Source organism: Drosophila innubila, assembly GCF_004354385.1.
Source record: "Drosophila innubila isolate TH190305 chromosome 3L unlocalized genomic scaffold, UK_Dinn_1.0 0_D_3L, whole genome shotgun sequence".
Classification (NCBI taxonomy): domain Eukaryota; kingdom Metazoa; phylum Arthropoda; class Insecta; order Diptera; family Drosophilidae; genus Drosophila; species Drosophila innubila.
The window spans coordinates 3757441-3779471 of record NW_022995376.1 but is presented as its reverse complement, the minus strand read 5'-3'; the positions used below and the strand labels follow the sequence as shown (position 1 = coordinate 3779471).

General features: G+C 36.6%; 4 protein-coding genes across 9 annotated transcripts in view; 2 read left to right on the top strand and 2 right to left on the bottom strand.

The window, feature by feature from the left end:
• The window catches only part of LOC117787152 (protein furry), a 72787-nt gene extending 56721 nt beyond the window's left edge, over window positions 1-16066 (top strand). For 4 of the 6 annotated variants that reach the window (XM_034625598.1, XM_034625595.1, XM_034625599.1 and 1 more), the window contains 8 exons: window positions 4848-6453; window positions 7560-8066; window positions 10362-11090; window positions 11429-11458; window positions 12681-13640; window positions 14391-14639; window positions 15170-15533; window positions 15598-16066. In XM_034625598.1, coding sequence (XP_034481489.1) covers window positions 4848-6453; window positions 7560-8066; window positions 10362-11090; window positions 11429-11458; window positions 12681-13640; window positions 14391-14639; window positions 15170-15533; window positions 15598-15779 — 4627 coding nt within the window. In that variant the 3' untranslated portion in view covers window positions 15780-16066. The remainder of the gene's footprint in view (window positions 1-4847; window positions 6454-7559; window positions 8067-10361; window positions 11091-11428; window positions 11459-12680; window positions 13641-14390; window positions 14640-15169; window positions 15534-15597) is intronic. The other 2 variants (XM_034625596.1, XM_034625600.1) reach the window with 1 other exon arrangement.
• On the bottom strand, window positions 726-3652 carry LOC117787156 (serine protease 1-like). The gene is made up of 2 exons (XM_034625603.1): window positions 3482-3652; window positions 726-1394 (listed from the first exon to the last, which is right to left on the bottom strand). Exons 1-2 carry the CDS (start codon window positions 3637-3639, stop codon window positions 785-787), a joined length of 768 nt encoding a protein of 255 aa, XP_034481494.1. The 5' UTR covers window positions 3640-3652; the 3' UTR covers window positions 726-784.
• Window positions 16055-19157, bottom strand: LOC117787154 (peptidyl-prolyl cis-trans isomerase D). The gene is made up of 4 exons (XM_034625601.1): window positions 18954-19157; window positions 18585-18829; window positions 17156-17476; window positions 16055-16664 (listed from the first exon to the last, which is right to left on the bottom strand). Exons 1-4 carry the CDS (start codon window positions 19048-19050, stop codon window positions 16170-16172), a joined length of 1158 nt encoding a protein of 385 aa, XP_034481492.1. The 5' UTR covers window positions 19051-19157; the 3' UTR covers window positions 16055-16169.
• Window positions 19158-20056: 899 nt separating this feature from the next.
• Window positions 20057-21861, top strand: LOC117787217 (odorant receptor 67b). Its single transcript, XM_034625683.1, has 10 exons — window positions 20057-20193; window positions 20252-20351; window positions 20410-20548; window positions 20602-20793; window positions 20852-20956; window positions 21016-21184; window positions 21249-21354; window positions 21412-21513; window positions 21570-21725; window positions 21782-21861. Exons 1-10 carry the CDS (start codon window positions 20057-20059, stop codon window positions 21836-21838), a joined length of 1263 nt encoding a protein of 420 aa, XP_034481574.1. The 3' UTR covers window positions 21839-21861.
• Window positions 21862-22031: the final 170 nt, after the last annotated feature.

The following is a 22031-nucleotide window of genomic DNA, read 5'->3' as shown; positions in this document are numbered from 1 at the left end:
ACAGATAGACGAAAAGACAGACGGACAGACATACGGACATGGCTCAATCGACTCGGCTGTTGATCCTGATTAAGAATATACGTACTTTGGGGGTCTGACGCCCCCTTCTGCCTGTTACATACATTCTGCCAAACACATTATACCCTTATTTCCAATTTTCAATGGACTCAGGGTTTAAAAAAGCTAAGTTCTTTCCTAAAAGATCTAAGATTTGTTTTTATAGTTTGTTATCAGACTTTTAGTTATATAAAAGTGTTGTCAACTTTTAAGACGCAAAGAGTTGTTTTTACCGGTGAAAGAAGGGTTAAAAAAATGAAAAATTTTCTCATGTTTATCATCAGCTTTTAAACAATTTTTTTTAGTAATTAAAAAAAAAGGACCTAATGAGAATGAGAATGCCTAAAAATGTTGCATGACAAATTGTTACATTCAATTTAATCATTTGTGAAATCTGCCAACAATTTTTTAATAATAATCTTTACCAATAAGTGTATGCGTTGTTTTCCAGCCAAAAGTCGGATCTAACAATTTCATAGATACTCGTATAGTTTTTGAAAAAATTAATCTACTGGGAAATTCAATTGAAAATTAAGGATTACTATAAAAAAAAACTTTCATAGTATTATACTTTCATGTTGCTTTTTATTTTACTCGAATTTCCAACTATATTATTTAGGAAATGTAATTGAAAATTAAGAATTTCTACAAGAAAAACTTCCAAAGTATTATGCTCGTAAGATCTCTTTTATTATGATGGTATTTTCAAATATAAAAGTTGTGGTTATTAGTAACCAACACCAGAATGTTTATGTATCCAATCCAAGTGGGCGGTGACACGAGTGAATCCTGCTGGCTGACTGGCCGTGCAACCCGCTCCCGAAACGAAGGAGGTGATACCAACCAATTTGGGATTATGGTGGGTAACCAAAGGTCCGCCAGAGTCGCCACCACAAGTAGACTGTCCACCCGGAGTTCGGACGCACAAAATGCCATTGGGAATATTGCCATATGTTTGGCCGCATTCATGATTGCTCATGATCTGCAGATCGACGCATTGTAGCCAATCGGCCAGTTGTCCATTAGCCTGTCCTCCCCAGCCGCAGGTAACAGCCCACCAATGCTCGAATCCTTGGTTCCTTTGATTGAATGAGGGCAACTCAATCCGATTGACTCTGTTATCAAAGTTGACATAAGGTGTACGAATCAGACCAATATCATTGCCATTCGTATTGGGCCAGAGATGATGTTGTATAAAATTGTAGTTGCGAACTCGGTGACTATATTGGCCATTCCATCGCCAGTTGGAGCCATAATGAATGTCCACATAGTGTTGATTGTGAATGCAATGGGCAGCTGTCAATACCCAAGTGTGGCCAATGATGGAACCACCACACAAGGTCACAGAGTTGCTTTCATCCCTTCTTAGGGACAGACTGACAATGTAGGCAGCTTTTCCCTCATAGGCTGGATATCCATTGGTTATGATATTGTCCGGCTGCTCCTGATCTGGTAACAACACTGTCGTCCCATTCTCATTACTATTCTCATTTTCATTTTCAATTGCTAAGGCAAAGCCAAAGACTAAAGACAAAAGTACTATAAACACTCTCATGTTTAAGAGTTTACTTGGATTTGAACTAATTCTGGTTTGGTCTTAAATAGTTGCAGAACCTCGCTAATTACTGTTCTCCCTTATCAAAATTAGTAAAGTCATTTAACTATGGAATAAGATAGTTTATGTCAGTATTTTTTCATATTTACAATATATTTAATCGCTTAAGACATTAGCTATGCAAATATTAGTAGCTATTTTCTTAAATTACAACTAGTGTGCTAATTTCTTTAGAAATAATTCTTACACTTTCTTTTCAAAAATAATTAACATTGATTTCTGAATCAAGTCATAATTTTTTTGTTCCAAAATTATCAGAAAATATTTTTTTTCATAAGCCTAGTTTACACTTTGAGCGAACTGAGTATATGAGCAAGAAGTGAATAAAATTTCAAACGACGATATATAAAATTGTTTTCGCTGTTTTTTTTATATGGATTTCTTGATTCCGCCGTCGTTTTGCTCCGAGAGTAACCAGACCTATAATATGGAATTTTTCGTAATCTACAAAATTCATATTGTATTCTGAATGAATTCAATTAAAAGTTTTGTCACAAAAATAGGCACCTTCTCTTCAACCTATTTGGCATATTTTCCAAATTTTTATTATTTTGGAAATTATTTTGATTTAATTCTGTATTAATCTCTGATTTACATAAATCATATTAAATACGGAATGCACCCAAATAATATTTGACAAACAAATCGAAAATATTTTTTAAAATATTTCGGAAATATTGCTTTTAATTATTTCAAAAATATTCTTGTCGATTAGTCAGTTTAAATGCTGAACAAATTTATAATTTAATTGCCAAAACAATTCTAAATTAATCCATGATCTAAATAACTTAGCTTAGAAAGTGCTCTGTTAGCCATTTATCCATTCGATCAAATTATTTGAGAGATATCAAATTTCTGGTTATAGTCATACAATGGTTTCCGTTCTTAAATTAACTATTGCTTTGAAGTTGGCGTGATTGATAAATCTTAAGTTTTCGTGTTGAGAGCTCGTGTTTTCTGTATTCCTGACGGTTGTCGTTATTTTTTTTCTTTCTTACTGAATTCTGTGCTTCGATTTGTTGGTTAAGAAGTTTTTTTTTAAATCTATGTTCCTTGTGCTATTCATAAAATTTTTATGAATCTTTAAGTTAATTCATACGTACAATATACCCAATATAAATCGAATTTACAAAGTTTTGCAATTGAAAGTTATTTAATTTCCCAAGCATATCAAAGATAATTTAAGGGATTCAAAATTATATAGAGGATATAAATTGTTTTTAGTATGAAATGCTGGTGTGTTGACGTATCCAGTTCAAGTGGCTTGTAACACGGGCAAAGCCGGACGGATCTCCCGCCGTGCAACCTCTGGCCGAGACCCAGTTACTGACTCCCACAAGGAGATTATTGTGCACCAAGGGACCGCCTGAGTCGCCAGAACAAATAGACCTGCCACCGGGAGTTGCCACACAGAGTATCTGATCCTGGACCACTTGAGAGCCATAAGTTCGACGACATTGGTCATTGCTAATGACCTGCAAATCGACGCACTGCAGCCTGTCCGGAGTACTAGTCGTGGTGGTTTGTCCCCAGCCACAGGCCAATGCCCATTGATTCACATATCGATTGCTTTCATTCATTCTGGGCAGTCGGACAGCTCTGATGGTATTGGTGTAGCTGACATGGGGAGTGCGAATCAGGGCGATATCATCTCGGGCATGATTGATAATGTTGTTGCTGCCACGAACCGTGTGCACAATCTGTCCTCGAGCACGTTGCAAGGAGCCATAATGAATGGTGACCGCATTGTAAGGTTTGGTACAATGGGAAGCTGTGATCACCCAAGTATTGCCAATCATTGAGCCACCACACCAGGAATTCTGGAATTGCAGGCCCACAGCATAGGGAGCTTTGCCCTCAGCTGCTGTATAGCCATTGGTTATGATGCTATCAGGAATCTCGTCCAGACCAGTGGAGTTACTAGCTGATGCAACAGCCAGAAACAGAATAGAAACCAACACTTTCATTTTTGAAGCACGCTTCTGATACAATTTCTCTGCCAGAAAGCAGCTTATATAGCTCAAAAAATATAGTATATTTTACTGATAAACTAATTAGTTATAGTCAATTGGTAGGCAGCAGAAAATATCTTAATTACCTAATGCCTTTAAGCATTAGTCTTTTAATTTTTGGAAAGACTATCTTCCAAAAAACCTCTTTAAATAATAAAAATTGAGTGACAAAAGTCTTTCCATGCTCGATTTTCTTACGGAATATCATTCTGATCATTATTCGGTCTCTAAGCCATCAACTTCATAAACTACTTTTTTTTATTTTTATTTTAATATTCTTTTTGTTCAAAAGTTATCATAAATAAAATAATAAAATAAAAAATAATGATTATTTCTTGAGTTTTATAATAAAATTTATAATGTTTACAATCCCTGATTAAAAATGTCTCATCAACTTCATAAGCCATTAATAAATTCCCAAAAATTAATAAAACAAATTTGCTTTGAATTTTTTGTTATTATTATAATTGAACATAATGGTGGTACTACGATTTTTAAGTACTATGTTATTAATTAAAATTTTATTATTAGTTCATAATTTTTTATTTAGATCAAAAATTTGAATTCTTTTTGTTAATTTTTATACCAATTACTTAAAAATTAAGTAAAAGGGTATACTGTATTCGTTGGAATGCATGTAACAGTGAGAAGGAGGCATCTCCGACGCCATAAAGTACATATATCCTTGATCAGCATCAACAGCCGAGTCGATATAGCCATTTTTGCCTGTCCGTCTGCCCGTCTATGCGTCTGTCCGTCCGTATGAACAAAAGGATCTCAGAGACTATTAGAGATAGAGATACCAAATTTGGCACACAGATTTCTATATACCCCATGCAGATAAAGTTTGTTTCAAATTAAAGATACGCCCCCCTCCGCCCGCGCAAATCGCGAAAAGCCACCACAGCCACAGTTTTTAAGATAATACAGTTTTTATAAATATTAGCTATAATCTCACTTAACCGTAGCAAGATCGAACAAGTAGAACGGGAGTAATAGCTAACCAAAGTTATCAATAAAGTTATTATTTCAATACAATCACCTAAAAGTATGCAGTAGTTTTTATAAGGTAGTAATTTATATATATTGAAATAAGTAATGGGTATTCTATGGTCGGAATAATGTATTGATTAATATGTTTTACTTGAATCTTTTACTTGCAGCTGCAACGTGGCTGTGATGCTGCTCACGGATATTGTGGTGGATGGAATTCCGGGCATAGATTGGACGCTGCATTTGCCATTGATGCTGCACATTTTGTTTTTGGGATTGGATCACACTCGGATTATTGTGAGGGAGCATTGCAAGCAGCTGTGTGTGAATCTATTGATCGTGCTGGCCGAGCACAATGATCATCTGACGGTGGCACGCATACTGTTGAACAGTGAGACAAGTAAATTGGATCTGGGATTGACGGTGCCGGCATTGCCCGTGATTGACAATAATTTTACCGAGTTGCATCAGCAATTCGACAGCTATCTGTTGCATGTTAGTCCCCAGGCAGCAGCTGCCTATGCACTGCATCATAATCTGTCCAGTTCCACAATAATTGCGGCACATGCAACAAATCAACAGATGTTGCCACAAACACCACAGCAACTGCTGCTGCAACAGCCAACGACAACACAGGGCGTGCCAAGTGCCACGCCTACAACGCTGAGTGGAACTCCGGCGGCACTGCAAATAAATCCAAACAATACGGAGAACTCGGAGGTGCCGCTAATCCATGCGGATGAGCATGCACCACCGCAGCCAGGTCCAAGCATGCCCATTGCCCATGTGATCAAGAGTCTGCTGAAGTTCCTCGCCCACGACACGTGTCAGCCGCTGTGGAACTATGAGGACATCACCGCCAAGGTCTGGGCCGTCAAGTCGGCGGAGCAGCTGAGCTGTTTCCTCAAGCACATGGTCAAGGTGTTTGCCGACAGCTATCCACAGGCACGGATTGCCGAGCGCTGGGCACAGACGGCCCTGCAATTGGGTCTGTCCTGCTCCTCCCGGCATTATGCCGGACGTTGTCTGCAGATCTTTCGGGCCTTGAATGTGCCCATTAATTCGCGCATGCTGTCGGATATACTGTCGCGACTGGTGGAAACGGTGGCCGAGCAGGGCGAGGATATGCAGGGATATGTGACGGAGTTGCTGCTCACTTTGGAGGCGGCCGTGGACAGCTTGGATTCGGACTTTCGACCGTTGGATGTGATGAAGGATATATTCAAGAGTACACCGAATCTGAACAATAAGGATGGCGGTCCCAATTCCATACTGCCGGGCAAGAAGTCACCCTCGGGCATGACACCACAATCCTCGAACTATTCCATACCCAGTCATGGCCGCAGCACCAGTTACTCCGTCTCCTACTGCGGCCGCAAGGCCAACAACTCGCCGTGTGACAAGCAGGTGGAGCTGCGCAATCGTGCCTCGGGCATTGAGCTCGAACGCAGCGTTGTCTGCAAGTTCGGTGTGGCCGGAGTGGGCGTGGCTGGCGGCTCAGCCTTGTCGCGTTCCCGCAGCGCCCAGAGCCTCAAAATGCTGGGCGATACGGCGACACAGGATGACAAGATGACCATTTTAGCACAGTTGTTCTGGCTCTCGGTTTCTCTACTCGAATCGGACTACGAGCACGAGTTCATGTTGGCATTGCGTCTGCTGACCCGAGTGCTTCATCGACTGCCTCTGGATCGCCCGGATGCGCGGGACAAGGTGGAGAAACTGCAGCAGCAGCTCAAGTGGACTGCCTATCCAGGTGTGCATGCACTGCTCCTAAAGGTAAGCATCTAGAATTATTTATTTAAATATACGAGAAATTATTTTAAAAATATCAACAACAATTCATAAAATTATTTTAAATCGTCAGTAAAAAATGGAATTTAATAAATAATAATAATAAAAAAAAATTAAAATAATTTTAAGAAAAACTTGTTAAATTGTTACCATCAGTCGACAACAGAAGTTATTGATCTTAAATAAGTAAATTCTATTTAAATCAAAAAAATTACGTATACGTTTTCTTTAATAACTTATTTTTTTTAAAGTTATATTTTAATAATATATTTATTTTATAAGTAGAAGCAGCAGAATTAAGTTTAACGTTAATAAAAAAATAATTGGAATAGTTTTCTTGTAAATTTAAAAAAATTACGTATACGTTTTTTTTATAACTTGTATTTTTTTTAAGTTATATTTTATCTATTCATTTATTTTATTAATAGAAGCAACAAAATTAAGTTTAACGTTTTAAAAATTAATTGGAATAGTTTTCTTTAAATTTTAATATAAAAATGTTTAAAAACGTGAAGGTGAAAAAATGAGTTGACAACAGAAATTATATTATATTTAAAAAAAAACTTATTAAATTGTTATCATTAGTCGCCACCAGAAACTCTTAATTTATTAATTTATTTATTTTTTAAGTAGAAGCAACAAAATTAAGTTTAACTTTAAACAAAAATTATTGGAATAGTTTTCTTTAAATTAAAAAAAATTACGTAAACGTTTTCTTTTATTACTTACATTTTTTTTTAGGCTATATTTTATTTATTTATTTACTTTATTGGTAGAAGCAGCAGAAGTAAGTTAACGTAAAAAAAAAAATTGGAATAGTTTTTTTTTTCAATTTGTTGACAACAGAAATTCTTTTAAATTTAAAAACAAATCAACAGTGAATCTTAAAAATATTCGAGTTGATATCAGAAACAAGTTAATATAGAATTTAGTATAATTTAAATCATATTGGACTTTTAAATTTAAATCGACAGATAATATGACCAAATTTAATTAAAATACAAAATTAGAACAAGTAAGAAAAAATAATAAATTGTAAATTTAATATTTTAAATTCAGCATTAATTCTTTTGAATTTCTTCTATTTTCAGGGCTGCACTCACAGCGCCACCTATGAGCCGACCATTACACTGCTCTCGCAGTTCGCCCCGCTGCTCACTCTGCCCGTCTGTGATCCCACACAGAGTTGTGCATTCCCCATGAATGTGATCGCCTTGTTGCCGTACATGCTGCTCCATTATGAGGATGCCAATGAGATTTGCATACGCAGTGCTGAGAATATTGCTCATGTGTCCACAGAGCTGGGCGCCAAGCTGGAGAATCTGGGCACAGTGATGACTCTTTACAGTCGGAAGACATTCTGCAAGGAATCCTTCCAGTGGACCAAGTGTGTGGTCAAGTATTTGCATGACACCTATGCTCATATGGGTCTGCACATGTTGGCCTTCCTCATCGAGGTGCTGGAGAAGGGACCGCAGCAGGTGCAGGTGCCGGTCCTGAATGTCATACACTGTATGCTCCACTATGTGGATCTATCGGCTCCCCAGGCACAGACCATCAATGCGGATTTATTGCGCGCCATTGGCAAATATTTAGATGTGAGTCTGACAGAAGTTATATAAGCTATTTTATTGATTACACTTTAAAAATATCAAATATTAAATTCAATTCCAAAAGTATGGAAAAGTGGACTGTAATGGAAAAAAATTTAGTTTTCAAATTTTGATGCAGAATCAAAAAAGAGGCCAAGTAATGATGAAATGATATTCCGCTTGAAAATCGGTTGAGTTTTGGCAAAGTTATGACGGTTTGTATGTATGGAAAGTAGGGAAAAAATTGGGAGTGAGGGAAATTTTTTAAGTGAAAAATATTTTGATGCAGAATCAAAATAGAGACAAAATAATGATCAAATTGATATTCCGCTTGAAAATCGGTTGAGTTTTGGCAAAGTTATGAGAGTCTGAAGTTTTTGAAAAAGTGTCAAGGGGTAGTATGTATGGAAAGTAGGGAAAAAATTGAAAGTGAGGGAAAATTTTTTAATGAAAATTATTGGGATGCAGAATCAAAATAGAGGCCAAATAATGATCAAAATGCTATTCCGCATGGAAATCGGTTGAGTTTTGACAAAGTTATGCATGATTGAAGTTTTGGAAAAAGTGTCAAGGGGGTAGTATGGAAAATAGCGTAAAATTTGACAGTGAGGGACATTTTTTAAGTGAAAAATATTTGGATGCAGAATCAAAATAGAGGCAAAATAATGGTCAAATTGATATTCCGCATGAAAATTGGTTGAGTTTTGACAAAGTTATGCATGATTGAAGTTTTGGAAAAAGTGTCAAGGGGGTAGTATGGAAAGTAGGGAAAAAATTGACAGTGAGGGAAATTTTTTTACTGAAAAATATTTGGATGCAGAATCAAAATAGAGGCAAAATAATGATCAAAATGATATTCCGCTTGAAAATCGGTTGAGTTTTGGCTAAGTAATGAGGGCTCGAAGTTTTTGAAAAAGAGTCAAGGGGTATGGAAAGTAGGGACAAAAATTGACAGTGAGGGAAATTTTTGAAGTAAAAAATATTTTGATGCAGAATGAAATTGGAGGCCAAATAATGATCAAAATGGTATTCCGCTTGAAAATCGGTTGAGTTTTGGCAAAGTTATGAGAGTCTGAAGTTTTTGAAAAAGTGTCAAGGGGTATGTATGGAAATTAAGGAAAAAATTGAAAGTGAGGGAAATTTTTTTAGTGAAAAATATTTGGATACAGAATCAAAATAGAGGCAAAATAATGATCAAATTGATATTCCGCTTGAAAATCGGTAAAGTTTTGGCAAAGTTATGACCGTTTGAAGTATTTGAATAAGTGTCAAGGGGTATGTATGGAAAGTAGGGAAAAAATTGACTGAAAGGGAAATTTTTTAAGTGAAAAATATTTTGATTCAGAATAAAATTAGAGGACAAATAATGATCAAAATGATATTCCGCTTGAAAATCGGTTGAGTTTTGACAAAGTTATGAGAGTCGGAAGTTTTTGAAAAAGTGTCAAGGGGCTAGTATAGAAAAAATGGAAAGTGATGGAAAAAAATCGAATTTTTCAAATAAATAATATTTTGATGCAGAATCAAAATAGAGGCCAAATAATGATCAAAATGGTATTCCGCATGAAAATCGGTTGAGTTTTGACAAAGTTATGCAATTTTGAAGTTTTTGAAAAAGTGTCGAGGGGTGTGTATGGAAAGTAGGGAAAAAATTGAAAGTGAGGGAAATTTTTTTAGTGAAAAATATTTGGATGCAGAATCAAATTAGAGGCCAAATAATGATCAAAATGATATTCCGCTTGAAAATCGGTTAAGTTTTGGCAAAGTTATGACGGTTTGAAGTTTTTGAAAAAGTGTCAAGGGCTATGTATGGAAAGTAGGGAAAAAATTTACAGTGAGGGAAATTTTTTTAGTGAAAAATATTTGGATGCAGAATCAAAATAGAGGCCAAGTAATGATCAAATTGATATTCCGCTTGAAAATCGGTTGAGTTTTGACAAAGTTATGAGAGTCTGAAGTTTTTGAAAAAGTGTCAAGGGGGTAGTATGGAAAGTAGGGTAAAAATTGACAGTGAGGGAAATTTTTTTAGTGAAAAATATTTGGATGCAGAATCAAAAAAGAGGCCAAGTTATGATCAAAATGATATTCCGCTTGAAAATCGGTTGAGTTTTGGCAAAGTTATGAGAGCTTAAAGTTTTTGATAAAGTGTTAAGGATGAACTGATATTGGTTTGGATTTGTTAACTTGCCCAAATATATCAACCATATTTGATTTTTTTTATGACTTTGGTATTTGAAAACTTTCTGATAATAAGTTATTTTATAGCGTTAACACATAATCTTTTTACTTTGATATTTTCAGACTGTTAACTGGAAGGACTCACTGAAGATCCTCAAGCTAATTGTGACGCGAAGTTCCTCGCTGCAGGTGGCGCCACCTAGCGATGGCAGCAGCGCCGGCTTATCGTTCTCCTTCTATAGCGCATATCCGGACTCGGATATGTTCTGTAAAAAGGAACTGGCCGGCCGCACAATGGAATTCACCTTTGATGTGTCACAGACGCCGCTAATTGGACGTCGCATATTGCTCAAGTCGGAGGATGTTGTTGGCGTTGGTGGTGGCAGTGGTGGTGCCTCGTTGACGGGCAACTCCTCGTTGAACTCGACACTGACCAATGCCACGACGGTGACAGTTGCAGCTGCTCAGCAGGTCAGTGGACAGCTGCAGCAGCAACGGGCCCACAGCAATGTGGCAGCCATTGCCGCCTCTGCCGTCGCTGCCCAGCAACAGCAGCAGCAGCAACAGCAGCAGCAGCAGCAACAACAACAACAGCAGCAGCAGCAGCAACAGTTGCTGCAGCAACAGCAATTGCAACAGCAACATCAGCAACAACAACAGTTGCAACAGCAACTTGGCAGCATTGTGGGCACTCCCAATTCTCCACGACGCAGTGCCAGCTTATCGCCAGCGGATACAGTGCCTCTGAGTGGCTGGAAGCGTCCCTGGATGTCGCAGTGTCGTGTGCGCGAGTGTCTGGTGAATCTATTGACCACCTGTGGACAACGTGTCGGTCTGCCCAAGTCACCATCGGTAAGGCAACTAAACCAAGAAGAGCAACAACAACATTCCATCAGCTTGTACATTAGCCAGCTGCATGCTTTAATCAACTCCCCTAGATCTTTGATTAGATCTTTCAGCCTCCTACTGCTTATCTAATATTATTATCAATCTAAAAAAAAAAAATGGCCCATCATCTCTACAAACAACAAATTATTTATTTCTACTTCTTTTTTTTCTTTTTCATGTAAAATAAATCAAATCAAATCGATATCAATATCAATACCAAATTAAAAAAAAAAAAAAAAAAAACTATAACTAACACGCCATTTAATCATCATTAACAACCCCGAACCAAAACCTAATTATAGGACGATTTCATAAACTCAATTTGCTCAAAGGTAAAGGAACATGTTTCTCAAATGCCACGTGTAGCTTTGCTTTTGTTTGTGTAATTTGTTTTGGCTCGTTATTAAATTAATACTTATACTATATGCATCTCGTTCCATTTCCATACATTCCACTCTAACACTTTTACAGTATTGTTTCAGTTTTTATTTAAATTAAGTTAAGTATGCGTCTTTGATACCAAAGCATCAAAGTAACTTGCCTGTTAGTTATTTTTTTGTTTCATTCCACTCATTCCTCACATAACAGACACTTTTTGGTTTTTAATTAACTAAAGTATGAGTATTTTAGTCAAAAGTTTGAAAATGCTGAATTATGCCTATTAGTGGAGTTTTCTGTTCCATTCCACACATTCCTTACTTATAAAAAAAAAGAATTCCCTACATATCCTGACTTTTGTAATATCTTCGAGTATCTTATTCCAAACTTCTTTTACTTTAGCTTTGTCAATACTGGAACGCGCCTCTTGTTTTTTTGTTTCATTCCTCCAATTCCTAACCAAAAATAGGCATGTTCCAGTTGTATTTAGACTTTAGTGTTCAGTATTTGTATATAATATCAATGTTCCACTTTGTGTATACTAGAACTTGACTGTTTTAGTTTTTGTGCTGTTTTATTCCACCGTTCCTTATATTTATACAGTCTTGTTCCAGTTGCCAAGTGAACGAAGTTTGAGAATTTAATTTCAAAGTATCACTGCTTTAGCTTTGTGAATACTAGAACTTGCCTGTTAGTGTTTTTTTTTGTATCATTCCACACATTTTCGGTTCATTCCCATTAGTTGTTAAATTTAGCATAGTGAAAACTGAAACACTGCTGTAACAATCACTTATTATTTACACTGTTCCATTCCAATCCGTTTCTTTCCATTCCGTTCCATTCCGTTCCGTTCCGTTCCATTCCATTCCGTTTCATTCCATTTCGGTCCATTCCGTTCTGTGCCTGCAAAATCGCATGTGTGTTTTGTTTCAAACTGTACGTTTCGTTTTCGTTTTCTTACTTTAACACGATCAGTCGTTGAGCACGTCACTTCTAACGGGATCGATAGCGACCAGACAAAGCGTAAGCTTTTCCAGTCTATACATAACTCTAATTATATTATATCTTATACTTGTATTCAACATTATTTTCTTAGATCTATTTGAGTGTTTAGCTTATCGGACATTATAATTTCATTGTTATTAATCCTTTTTTTTGTTGGTTGCCAATATGCAGGTTATATTTAGCCAATCTTCGGATCTTATGGAACGTCAATCGTCGGCTGCCTCGTCCACGGAGGAGACATCGGGTCCGCAGGGTGACCTTAGCAGCGGTTCGCGTCGTGATGATGGTCAGCCAGATTTTACGGTATTCAAGGACTTTGATTTCTTGGAATACGAGGACAGCATTGCTGGTGAATCCACCGATAACTTTAATTGGGGCGTGCGACGTCATCAGCTGTTTGTGGGCGATGAGGAATGCTTGAATTGTGGCAGTGGCATCGGTGGATCCATCAAGGGAGGACATTCCTCCGCATTGGAGGACAGTTTCAGCGATAAGACGCCAATTTTGAGCAAACGCAAGCGACAAACAGCGGATGATTCCTCCGATGAGGAGGGTGAATCCGAATCCCCACTGGATGATGATCATCGTCAGTCGTTCCTAAAGAACAGCTTCAGTGCCGTGCCGCCCACATCGTTGAGTCTGCGGGAGCGACGTCGTCGTAACTCGGTTTCTCGCAGCGATACAAGTGGCTCCAGTGCCGGAGATTTGGGTGACATTACGCCGTGCAATGCCTCGCCGCATTTGCAGGGTATCATTCGGTTCGGTGCCGCCATTCGTGATGAGGCCGAGGAGAACTGGCGACGTCAGCTGCAGGCCATGTTGGTCAATCAACCCTCGGCACACACCTCGGAGCTGCTCTCCCAGCTATACAGGCTGATCAAGGAGCTCACCTTCAAGACCATCAGCATCTCCAAGGAGGCCAAGAAGTTCTTCACAGGCATCGGCTCCCAGCTGGGCAATCGCATCTCGCTCTTCACGGATTTACTGAGCTCCCGTGCGGATCCACCGCGTGTATGGTGCAGTGAACTGCAGACAACCACTCCCAAGTTATTCGAAACTCTGCGTTTCAGTGTGCTGGAGGTGCAGGAGCATCTGGAGACGTTCTTTGATCGCAAAGATCAGGTGTTGGAGGTGTGTATAGATTTTAAGAATACTTGAAATACTGCTCCATTTATTTAAATCAAGTCTGCAAACCTCCAAAATGTTGTTAAGGGTTCGAACCATAGAGCAAGACATCGGTTCGGTTCGCGAATTGGTTTATATACCCCCCGAATCCAAGGTTTGGGTTCGAACCTTGGTTTACTTTTATTCAAAAAAATATTTTTATTGTTATACAATTTTCTCTACATTTTGAACTAATTAAATTTGTTTTTAAAAAGAAATCAAATTTTGATGATAAATTAAATTTATTTTAAGATTTGGGTTCGAACCTTGATTTACTCTTATACAAAAAAAAAATTTTTATTGTTATACATTTTTCTCTACATATTGAACTAATTACATTTTTTTTTTAAAAAAATCAAATTTTGATGATAAATTAAATTTATTTGAAGATTTAAATATGACTTATTTTAATTCGAATCTCAAATAATTGCGTAATATTAATTAATTTTTTTTTTTCGAACCGAACCCCTTATTTAAGAAAGCGGTTCGGTTTTTGGTTCGGGCTCGCAAAGTAAATAATTTCAACGGTTCGGTTCATAATCCAGTTTATGTTGCTTAAAAACCCGAACCGAACCGGTTCTACGAGGTTCGGTTCAGAACCGGTTTGCTGCCTTGATTTAAATTATTTTCTTAAACATATTAATACTTTATTGACCATTTTTTTTTCTTCAAAAATATACAATTTATTTTATTATAATTATTATTATTATTTTGCAGTGTCTGGATGCGGTCAAGACTTCGTGCAAATTGTCGCTCTTTAATGAATCGGATGTGGCTGCTTCGGGACTGGAAATGCCCAGCAGCAGCTCCAGCATTGCGTATATGCCCTTTGATCCTGCCTCCACGGAGGTTGTGCTCGACCTGGGACGTTCCCTGTATAAACTAATGTTTCAGCTGCTTTTGCTGATCGAATCGAATCATAAAATATCCTCGAATGTGGTTAATCATTTTCGCATTAATGAAGACGTAAGTGGAAATTTAATATTAGAATTATTTTAAGTGTGTTCTAATATTATTGATAAAAAACAATTACATACAGGATTGCCACAGAAAGCGAAACCAACCGAAAATCTCCCAAATCTCCCAAAACTCCCAAACAAATTTTTGGCAGATTTTCGTTTGGTCCCCTGATCTCCGAAAATCTCCCAAAAATGTTTGGAGTTTTGGCAGATTTTCGGTTGGTTTCGCTTTCTGTGGCAACCCTGATAGTTTGTTTTTTTTTATATTGAAATAAAAAATAACGTAACATGATAAACAATAATTAAATCATGAACTCAAGTAAGACTTCGTAAAAAATTAGACATATTTTTATTAAACAATTTTGTCCGGAAAAGAATCAAGGAAATAAGAAAAATAAACATAATTTTCTCCAAGAATTTTGATGTCTTTATTTAATTATAAATTTGTAAACTAAGTTAATACAAATTTTATATATTTTGTATACTAAAAATTTCTTGTTAAATAAATAAATAAATATATATTGTTATCCCTTGCAGATGCATGACATATCGGATCTCTATGCGCTGGTGCGAGACGCCTTGGTTCGCTGCACCAGCGAGGCAGAGCTAGATTGCCTGGAATCATCTACCTCAACGGAGGGAGAGCATACGCCGACGCCTTCGCCTGGGTTGCCCATGAGCCAGGAGGAGTTTGAGGCATCGCTGCATGAGCACATCGGCCTGCAACGTTGGTCCAGCGCCATATCCCATGTACGGCAATATCGACGCATCTCTACGCTGAGTGCAGGCGATCAGAGTCTAACGATCTTCAGCTATGGCAATCTGGACAGTCGCGTCAAGTTTGATGAGATGACGATTATATTGAATGCATATGCACACAGCATTATGAAGGATCGCACGGGTTTGTTGAACATCAACTAGTATCTTATATCTGACAGATTTTAAACAATTTTTTCATTTTATAGAAGACTTTATTGTCTCCAAATCGGACTCGGAGCTGTTTGAGGTGTATGCTATACTCTCGGAGAATTTATATCATGTGTCCAGCGCTTTGACCAATATGGAAATCAATATGAAGAGCTACAACATGGGCGCCGGTTCCAGCAATTTGCATCGCAGCGAGCAGGATATTGTGACAAATCTTTAAATACATATGGCTAAAATTAGTGCAGAATAAGGCAACATTTTGATATGTATAATCGCATATAGTTTTTAGTATTTAAGCAGCATTATAGGCACTACTACAACCACTATCATTCAGTTGAGTGTTGATGAACAAATGTGTTTTAAGGTACGCGTATGATACAATAATATAATATACATAACACCTAATGCAGTTAGTTCTTATAGCTGGAAAGAACTACGTTGTGGAACACCCATTGAACAAATTGCAATAACTCCTTTTTTTATAAAATAAAAACATTTAATTGTAAAGTATTTTTTTTGTCATTTCGATCCACATTTAACATGGACAGCCTAGAGTATATAGAGCAAAATTTCAATTTGTACAAAAAATATGCGCAAAATCACGACATAACTAATTGAACAGATTCTTAAGCGCCTTTCGCTGCTGTTTATTGTATTCGGCCAGCAGCAACTTGGCACTGTTCAGTTCATTGAGGATCTGCTTGTTGTCGGGCAGCAGGGAATGCGCCTGCTTCAGGTCCTTAATTGCCTCCTCATAGTTGCGCATGGCACGTTGCGCCTGGCCACGTCTGTAGAACGCCTTGCTGCAGCTGGGATCCAGTCGTATGGCCTCGGAGCACTCATGTTTGGCATACTGATAATTGCCCAGTTTCAATTCCACTGCAGCCATATTGATATTGTTAACAACTGAGAATTCATCCAGTTTTCTTAAATCCGTGTCGTGTGGACTGCCTTTTAGCTGCTGCCAGTCAAAGTTCTTGCGGAACATTGTATAATAACGATTCGCCTTGCGGTATTTGGCACGTGCCTCATAATAGCTGCCAAGTTGAAAGAAGTGATTTCCCGATTTTCGCAGGACTGTGAGCAGGTTAACCGATGCGTCGGACTAAAGCAAAAAATGCAGATTATTAAAAATTGTATTTATTAGGTAAGTTGTATTTATCGCTGAGAAAAGTGATTAAATTTTCGAATTAAGCAAGTCTTGCTTACTGGAGATTTTCCAGATCAAATTTAATGAGTTGCAATTTTCAATTATCATTTAATTCCACGAAAAATAAACTAAAATTGTATCTCCAATAATTTTTAAATCTATTTTCTAAAATAACATCATAGTTTTTCATTACCCCAAAATAAAGAATTTAATTTTTTGAATAGCTTTAAATATTTATGGAATATAAACCAAGGGGAAAAGCATGGTGACGACATTCTAAGTCTCTTTTTTGTCCGTATTTTTTAAATTAAAGTAGCGATTTTTATAAAGCGACGAATATATAAATGATTTATAATAAATCTATCTGTAAATCTCTCAATGTGTTGACATACTTAAGGAATCAAGTTGTAGTGAATTTATCTTATTAATAATTATTTTCGTCTTACCGTTGGCTTCGTAAACTTGCCCGTCCAATCCTGTGGATATGGCGGCAGTTTATCTGCTGTCTCATCACTGCACTCCACACCCCAATCCCTGTCCGGTGTCAGTTCGCCACAGTCACTGATGGTTATGTCCACCGTGGGATTGGCATCGTCAGTGCAATTCTGTTCCATTTCAGCCACAATGCCGAGACCGCGCAGAACACGACCCACAACCACATTGGTGCCATTTAGATTCTCACAGCCAACGGCGGTGATGAAGAACTGTGAATTGTTGGTATTGGGTTTGCCATAGTTGGCCATGCTGACCACGCCTTCCTCATTGTGCTGTGGTAGAGGAGAGTGGAGTAGATGAGTGTAAATAAATATAATTTTAATTTTTAAAATCCGAAGAACAACGACAAGGAGTAAGCAAACGCAAAAAAGAATAGCACCTCAATGATCCTTTCAAGGAAATCTACAACATGATTTTAAAATTGTTGGTTTTTATGGATTTTCATCAGTGATAATGAATAATTTTGAGTAATTTGATCAAAAATCTGACTATAATAAAATAAAATAAAAATTTTTTCAATATTCTCGTGGCTCAGCTGTTAGAGTCGCTGTCCTTTCACATAACTAGAACTACAGTTTGAAAAATAGCTGGGTTCGAACCCTGCCATGTTTAAAATCTGTAACTTACCTGTTCTGTTAATTCCTGAAATTGCACTGAAAATGCTTTAAGTGGCATGTATCGTGCTCATAATATTAATAAACGTATCAACAAAAAAAATAAAATAAATATATTCTCGCATATTTTTGTAAAAGGAACCATAAAAAAACTATTAAAAATTCATTATCACTTTATACATTAGACTGTATATCATTAGTTGGTTATTGGTTGCTTTACATTTCTAGAACTTTCCTCTATCAGGTGTGTTCTACAAATTTCTAACAGCCCAAAAGCGATTGTTGGTGTTCCCGAAAAAAAGTTCTCAAATGTCTAAAAGAATTTTGAGAGATTTGACAAATTTAAATATTTATTAAATTGAACTAAAATATCTTTAAAATTGATTAAAGATATAAAAAAAATTGTTCGAAAAGATTAAATCTTTGACATTTAAGGAACACCAACATTTCGAACGGTTGTTTTCAAAAACATTTCTATTTAAAATCTGTAGAGATTTCTGGAACACACACGATAATGTGATTTTTATTTTGTTCGGTCAAATATATCGAAACCAACCGAAAATCTGCCAAAATTGTATGGATATAATCGGTTGGTTTTGCTTTCCTGATAATGATGTTTATAAAATTACTCAAAGTTGCTAATGATCAATTAAAAAATTAATGAAAATTCTTGAAAATCTTCTTAAATTCATTACTATGTAATTCTTTTAATATATGACTACGTTTCCTGATTCAATATGATGTTGTTGGTGAAGAGTAAACCCACCGTTAGTGTAAAGTTCTCATCCTCAAAGAGCGGTCCATAGATGCTCTCACCGCTGGTGCCATCATTTTTGACCACATCTCCGCCCTGCACGGCAAACACCCGCTTGATCGTATGGAATCTGGTGCCTTTGTAGTGCAGTTGTTTTCCCAGCTGTCCGATGCCACGTTCTCCCGTGCAGAGTGCTCGGAAATTTTCCGCTGTCTTTGGCACAACATCCTTGCGCAGTTCAATTATCATGCGTCCCGCTGCGCAATACGCAAATACACACACACACACCACACACACACACATGCATACATATAGATATGATTATTATGTAGGTCAGACATAGATTGTGGAGATACGAGATTCGAGATTGTCATCGCTTACCGCTTTCCTGACCAATGCTTATGTCCAAGTAGACCAAAGGATTCGTCCTGTCGACGGGTTGCAGCAGCTGCTGTTGTGTTGCATCCATTTTGGTCATCCAGGCGGAGTCTTTTCACCTGCCGACAATGTCTATAGTCGATTTCTAGCCGACTTTAAATTAAGTAAACAAATGCCATACGATTTGCACTTGAATCATTGAACAGTGCTGCCCATCCGCTGGTGTTTTGTCTGCAGCAACAGCTGATTGGTGCTGCCAACCTCACTCAAATAAAATGGCGCTCGAAAACGGCTGTTAATTCAAATTTAATAACCGTAATATGAATTCTTTTATTATAAATTCTTTTAAAAATATCATGCAGTTAGTTTATATATTTTATTTTATATTTATAATATAAAAAATATTTTGTTATTTATTTAATTACCTACTTTAAATTAAGTTAACTAGCCGCGTATAATTTACACTTGAATCATGAACAGTGCTGCCCATTCGCTGGTGTTTTAACTGCAACAATAGGTGAAATTTATGAGCGCTCGAAAAACATTGGAAATTCAAATTTTTTAATAGTGGTATATAAGATCTGTTCTTAACGAACTACTTATTATAAAATTATTAAGGCAGGCATCTATTTTAAGTATTAAAACACTTAGTATACAACAAATTATTTAATTTATTCATAACAAGAAGTAAAAAAATTATTTATTAAGCTGTTTTAGATTTTTTTGTGGTATAAACTTTAATGCAAGCTTTATTTTGGTTTAATTAAATAAAGACAGTCTTTTCGGTCTTTTGGGAAAAAATTTAATTAAGACTAGAAAATTTAATCATTTCTCATTTTGACTGGATTGTTTTTTTTCAAGTTTTTCCTTCAATGTCTTCGGCTGCTCCTAAATTTTTAATGCTCCCACGACACGCCCACAAAATTTTCTTAGCTATTTTAGTGTCATTAAACAAGAGTTGCACAATAAGCGTAAGCAATAAAGCAATTTACCCCGAAGCAACCATGTAATTTACTACTAATTGAGTCAGGACCCACTTCGAAAAAAATGCTATAAAACAATGCATCGTATTACGTTCTTAAACAGTTTCTCTCTTACCTTACAGAATGCAGAACATACTGGATCTGGAGCTGCAAAGAATTGATGACTTTCCCAAACTGGGACTAACCTGGGTGGAATACAGCGCCTACGCTTTGGGCATTAATATAGCGCCTAGGAAACGCAGCTCAAGACCCTGTGGATTGTATGTTTGATTTTTAAAAAGTTAAATTTGTATGTAATTTTTTACAAATATTTTTCAGCTTGAGATTCTTTGCCTTGTTTATAAATTTAGGCATTATCTACAGTCTTATTCAGTTTATTATAGCAAATTATACGGTGTCCTTTGAAGCTTATGTTGAGGTGTGTTTTAAGAAATTTGAGAGTTGAAATATATAGTAAGTTATGTTATTTTTTTCAGGCAGTGCTGCTTACTTTTCAGCTATCTGTTGGATTGGTAAAAATGATGCACTTTCACAATTTTATGGAGTCCTGCGCAGAATTGGTAAGCACAACGGAGAGAGGTGATGTGCTTAAGAATTTGGGTCTGTTTGAGTTGGGTAAGTACAACTTTAACACTAATACAAATTTCTAATTTATTTCTCCTTCTCAGCCCTGCCTCATAAGCAGGCATTACGTAGAACCTTAGGTTCAATATTGACTAAAAATTGGCAGGTGATCGATCGTCAGGTTATGTTCTTTTTCAAGATTGTCTGCATGCCAGTTTTATATTATACAATGCGTCCTTACTTTCAATACATCTATGATTGTTATATTATACAGGATACTTGCGAAATGACTTTGAGTAAGCTGTGTACTTTTAAAATGATATTTTATGCTTAAATAAATAAATATTTCTATAGCTTATCCAGCTATAGTTCCCTTTTTGCAGCTCGGAAAACACGAATATCCTTCGTACTCCGTGCGCTTCTTTTTGCTACAATCGGGTCCTATTTGGTGTTTTTTTGGTAGCGTTGGCTTACTCTCAAAGTCTTGCTAGTTTTCACTTATTTAAAACTATTTTCAGCTGTCTTTGGCTTTAATAGCCTCTTTGTGGTGCTCACCAGGCATGAGGCGTGTCTTCTGGAGATTCTACGTTATCTGGTACAGCATTCTACAAGCGATGCTGTGGTTCCTCAAGCTTTAAGAGTGTCCTATCTACGTTGCTGTGCCCGACTTTTTGCTCGTATCTCCAGGTAATATATTTCTATCTATATATTAAATTTTTATTGCTCTGTTATTATTTTTTCTTCCCTACAGACATCATGCAAAGGTTGAAAACCTTTTCAAATATATAATTCTAGTGCAGTGTGTCATCAGCAGCATTTTAATATGCATGTTGCTTTATAAGATCAGCACCATAATGGTGGGTAACTTTTACTGAAAAATAATGATCATTCATATATTCTTTTTAATGAGCCAGGTGGTTAGCTGGGTCTGGATGGGCATGATAATGGTCTATTTGCTAACCATAACTTTGGAAATCAGTCTATACAATGTCAATGCTCAAAAGGTAGAAACACAGGTATGCTTATAACTAGACTAGACCTCTATATATGCACTATAAATCGACCATTTCAGAGCGAATTACTTTTTTATGACTGGTATAACTGCGCCTGGTACAATGAAACCGAGGATTTTAAATTCATTATAAAACTTATGCTGCTTTTTTCAAGAAAAACTTTTGTACTCAGCGTTGGCGGTTTTACCAATCTATCACATAAGTTTTTGGTGCAGGTAAAATTTTTTCAAATAATTTTATGATTATAATAATTTGTCCAAACTGTTGGCAGGTGTTTCGCACAAGTGGAAATTTCTTTTTGCTATTGAGAAATATGAATAACAAATAAGCATAAATACTTTATACAAAATTACAACGTTGGAAAACTTTTATTACTCGTATTTTAAGGTGAAATTCATAAAGCGACTTAAACACAATGAAAATATTGTAATTGGCACATTAAACGTAGATGACAAATATGTTAATATATTATAGAATATAATAGAATAGTTTTGCGGGAGATATATAAAAATGCAGTTGAT

Bases quoted from the DNA above. Each gene is read 5' to 3' on its own strand.
- LOC117787156 (XM_034625603.1), bottom strand. From the start codon at position 3,639: ATGAAAGTGTTGGTTTCTATTCTGTTTCTGGCTGTTGCATCAGCTAGT. The intron at 1,395-3,481 runs TGGTGGCTCAAT...CTCTGTGACCTT, and splicing joins CAATTCCAGAATTCCTGGTG to GTGTGGTGGTTCCATCATTG.
- LOC117787217 (XM_034625683.1), top strand. From the start codon at position 20,057: ATGCAGAACATACTGGATCTGGAGCTGCAAAGAATTGATGACTTTCCC. The intron at 20,194-20,251 runs GTATGTTTGATT...AATATTTTTCAG, and splicing joins AGCTCAAGACCCTGTGGATT to CTTGAGATTCTTTGCCTTGT. The intron at 21,355-21,411 runs GTGGGTAACTTT...TTAATGAGCCAG, and splicing joins ATAAGATCAGCACCATAATG to GTGGTTAGCTGGGTCTGGAT.
- LOC117787154 (XM_034625601.1), bottom strand. From the start codon at position 19,050: ATGACCAAAATGGATGCAACACAACAGCAGCTGCTGCAACCCGTCGAC. The intron at 18,830-18,953 runs GTAAGCGATGAC...CGTATTGCGCAG, and splicing joins AAGCATTGGTCAGGAAAGCG to CGGGACGCATGATAATTGAA. The intron at 17,477-18,584 runs GTGGGTTTACTC...CCTCTACCACAG, and splicing joins ATGAGAACTTTACACTAACG to CACAATGAGGAAGGCGTGGT.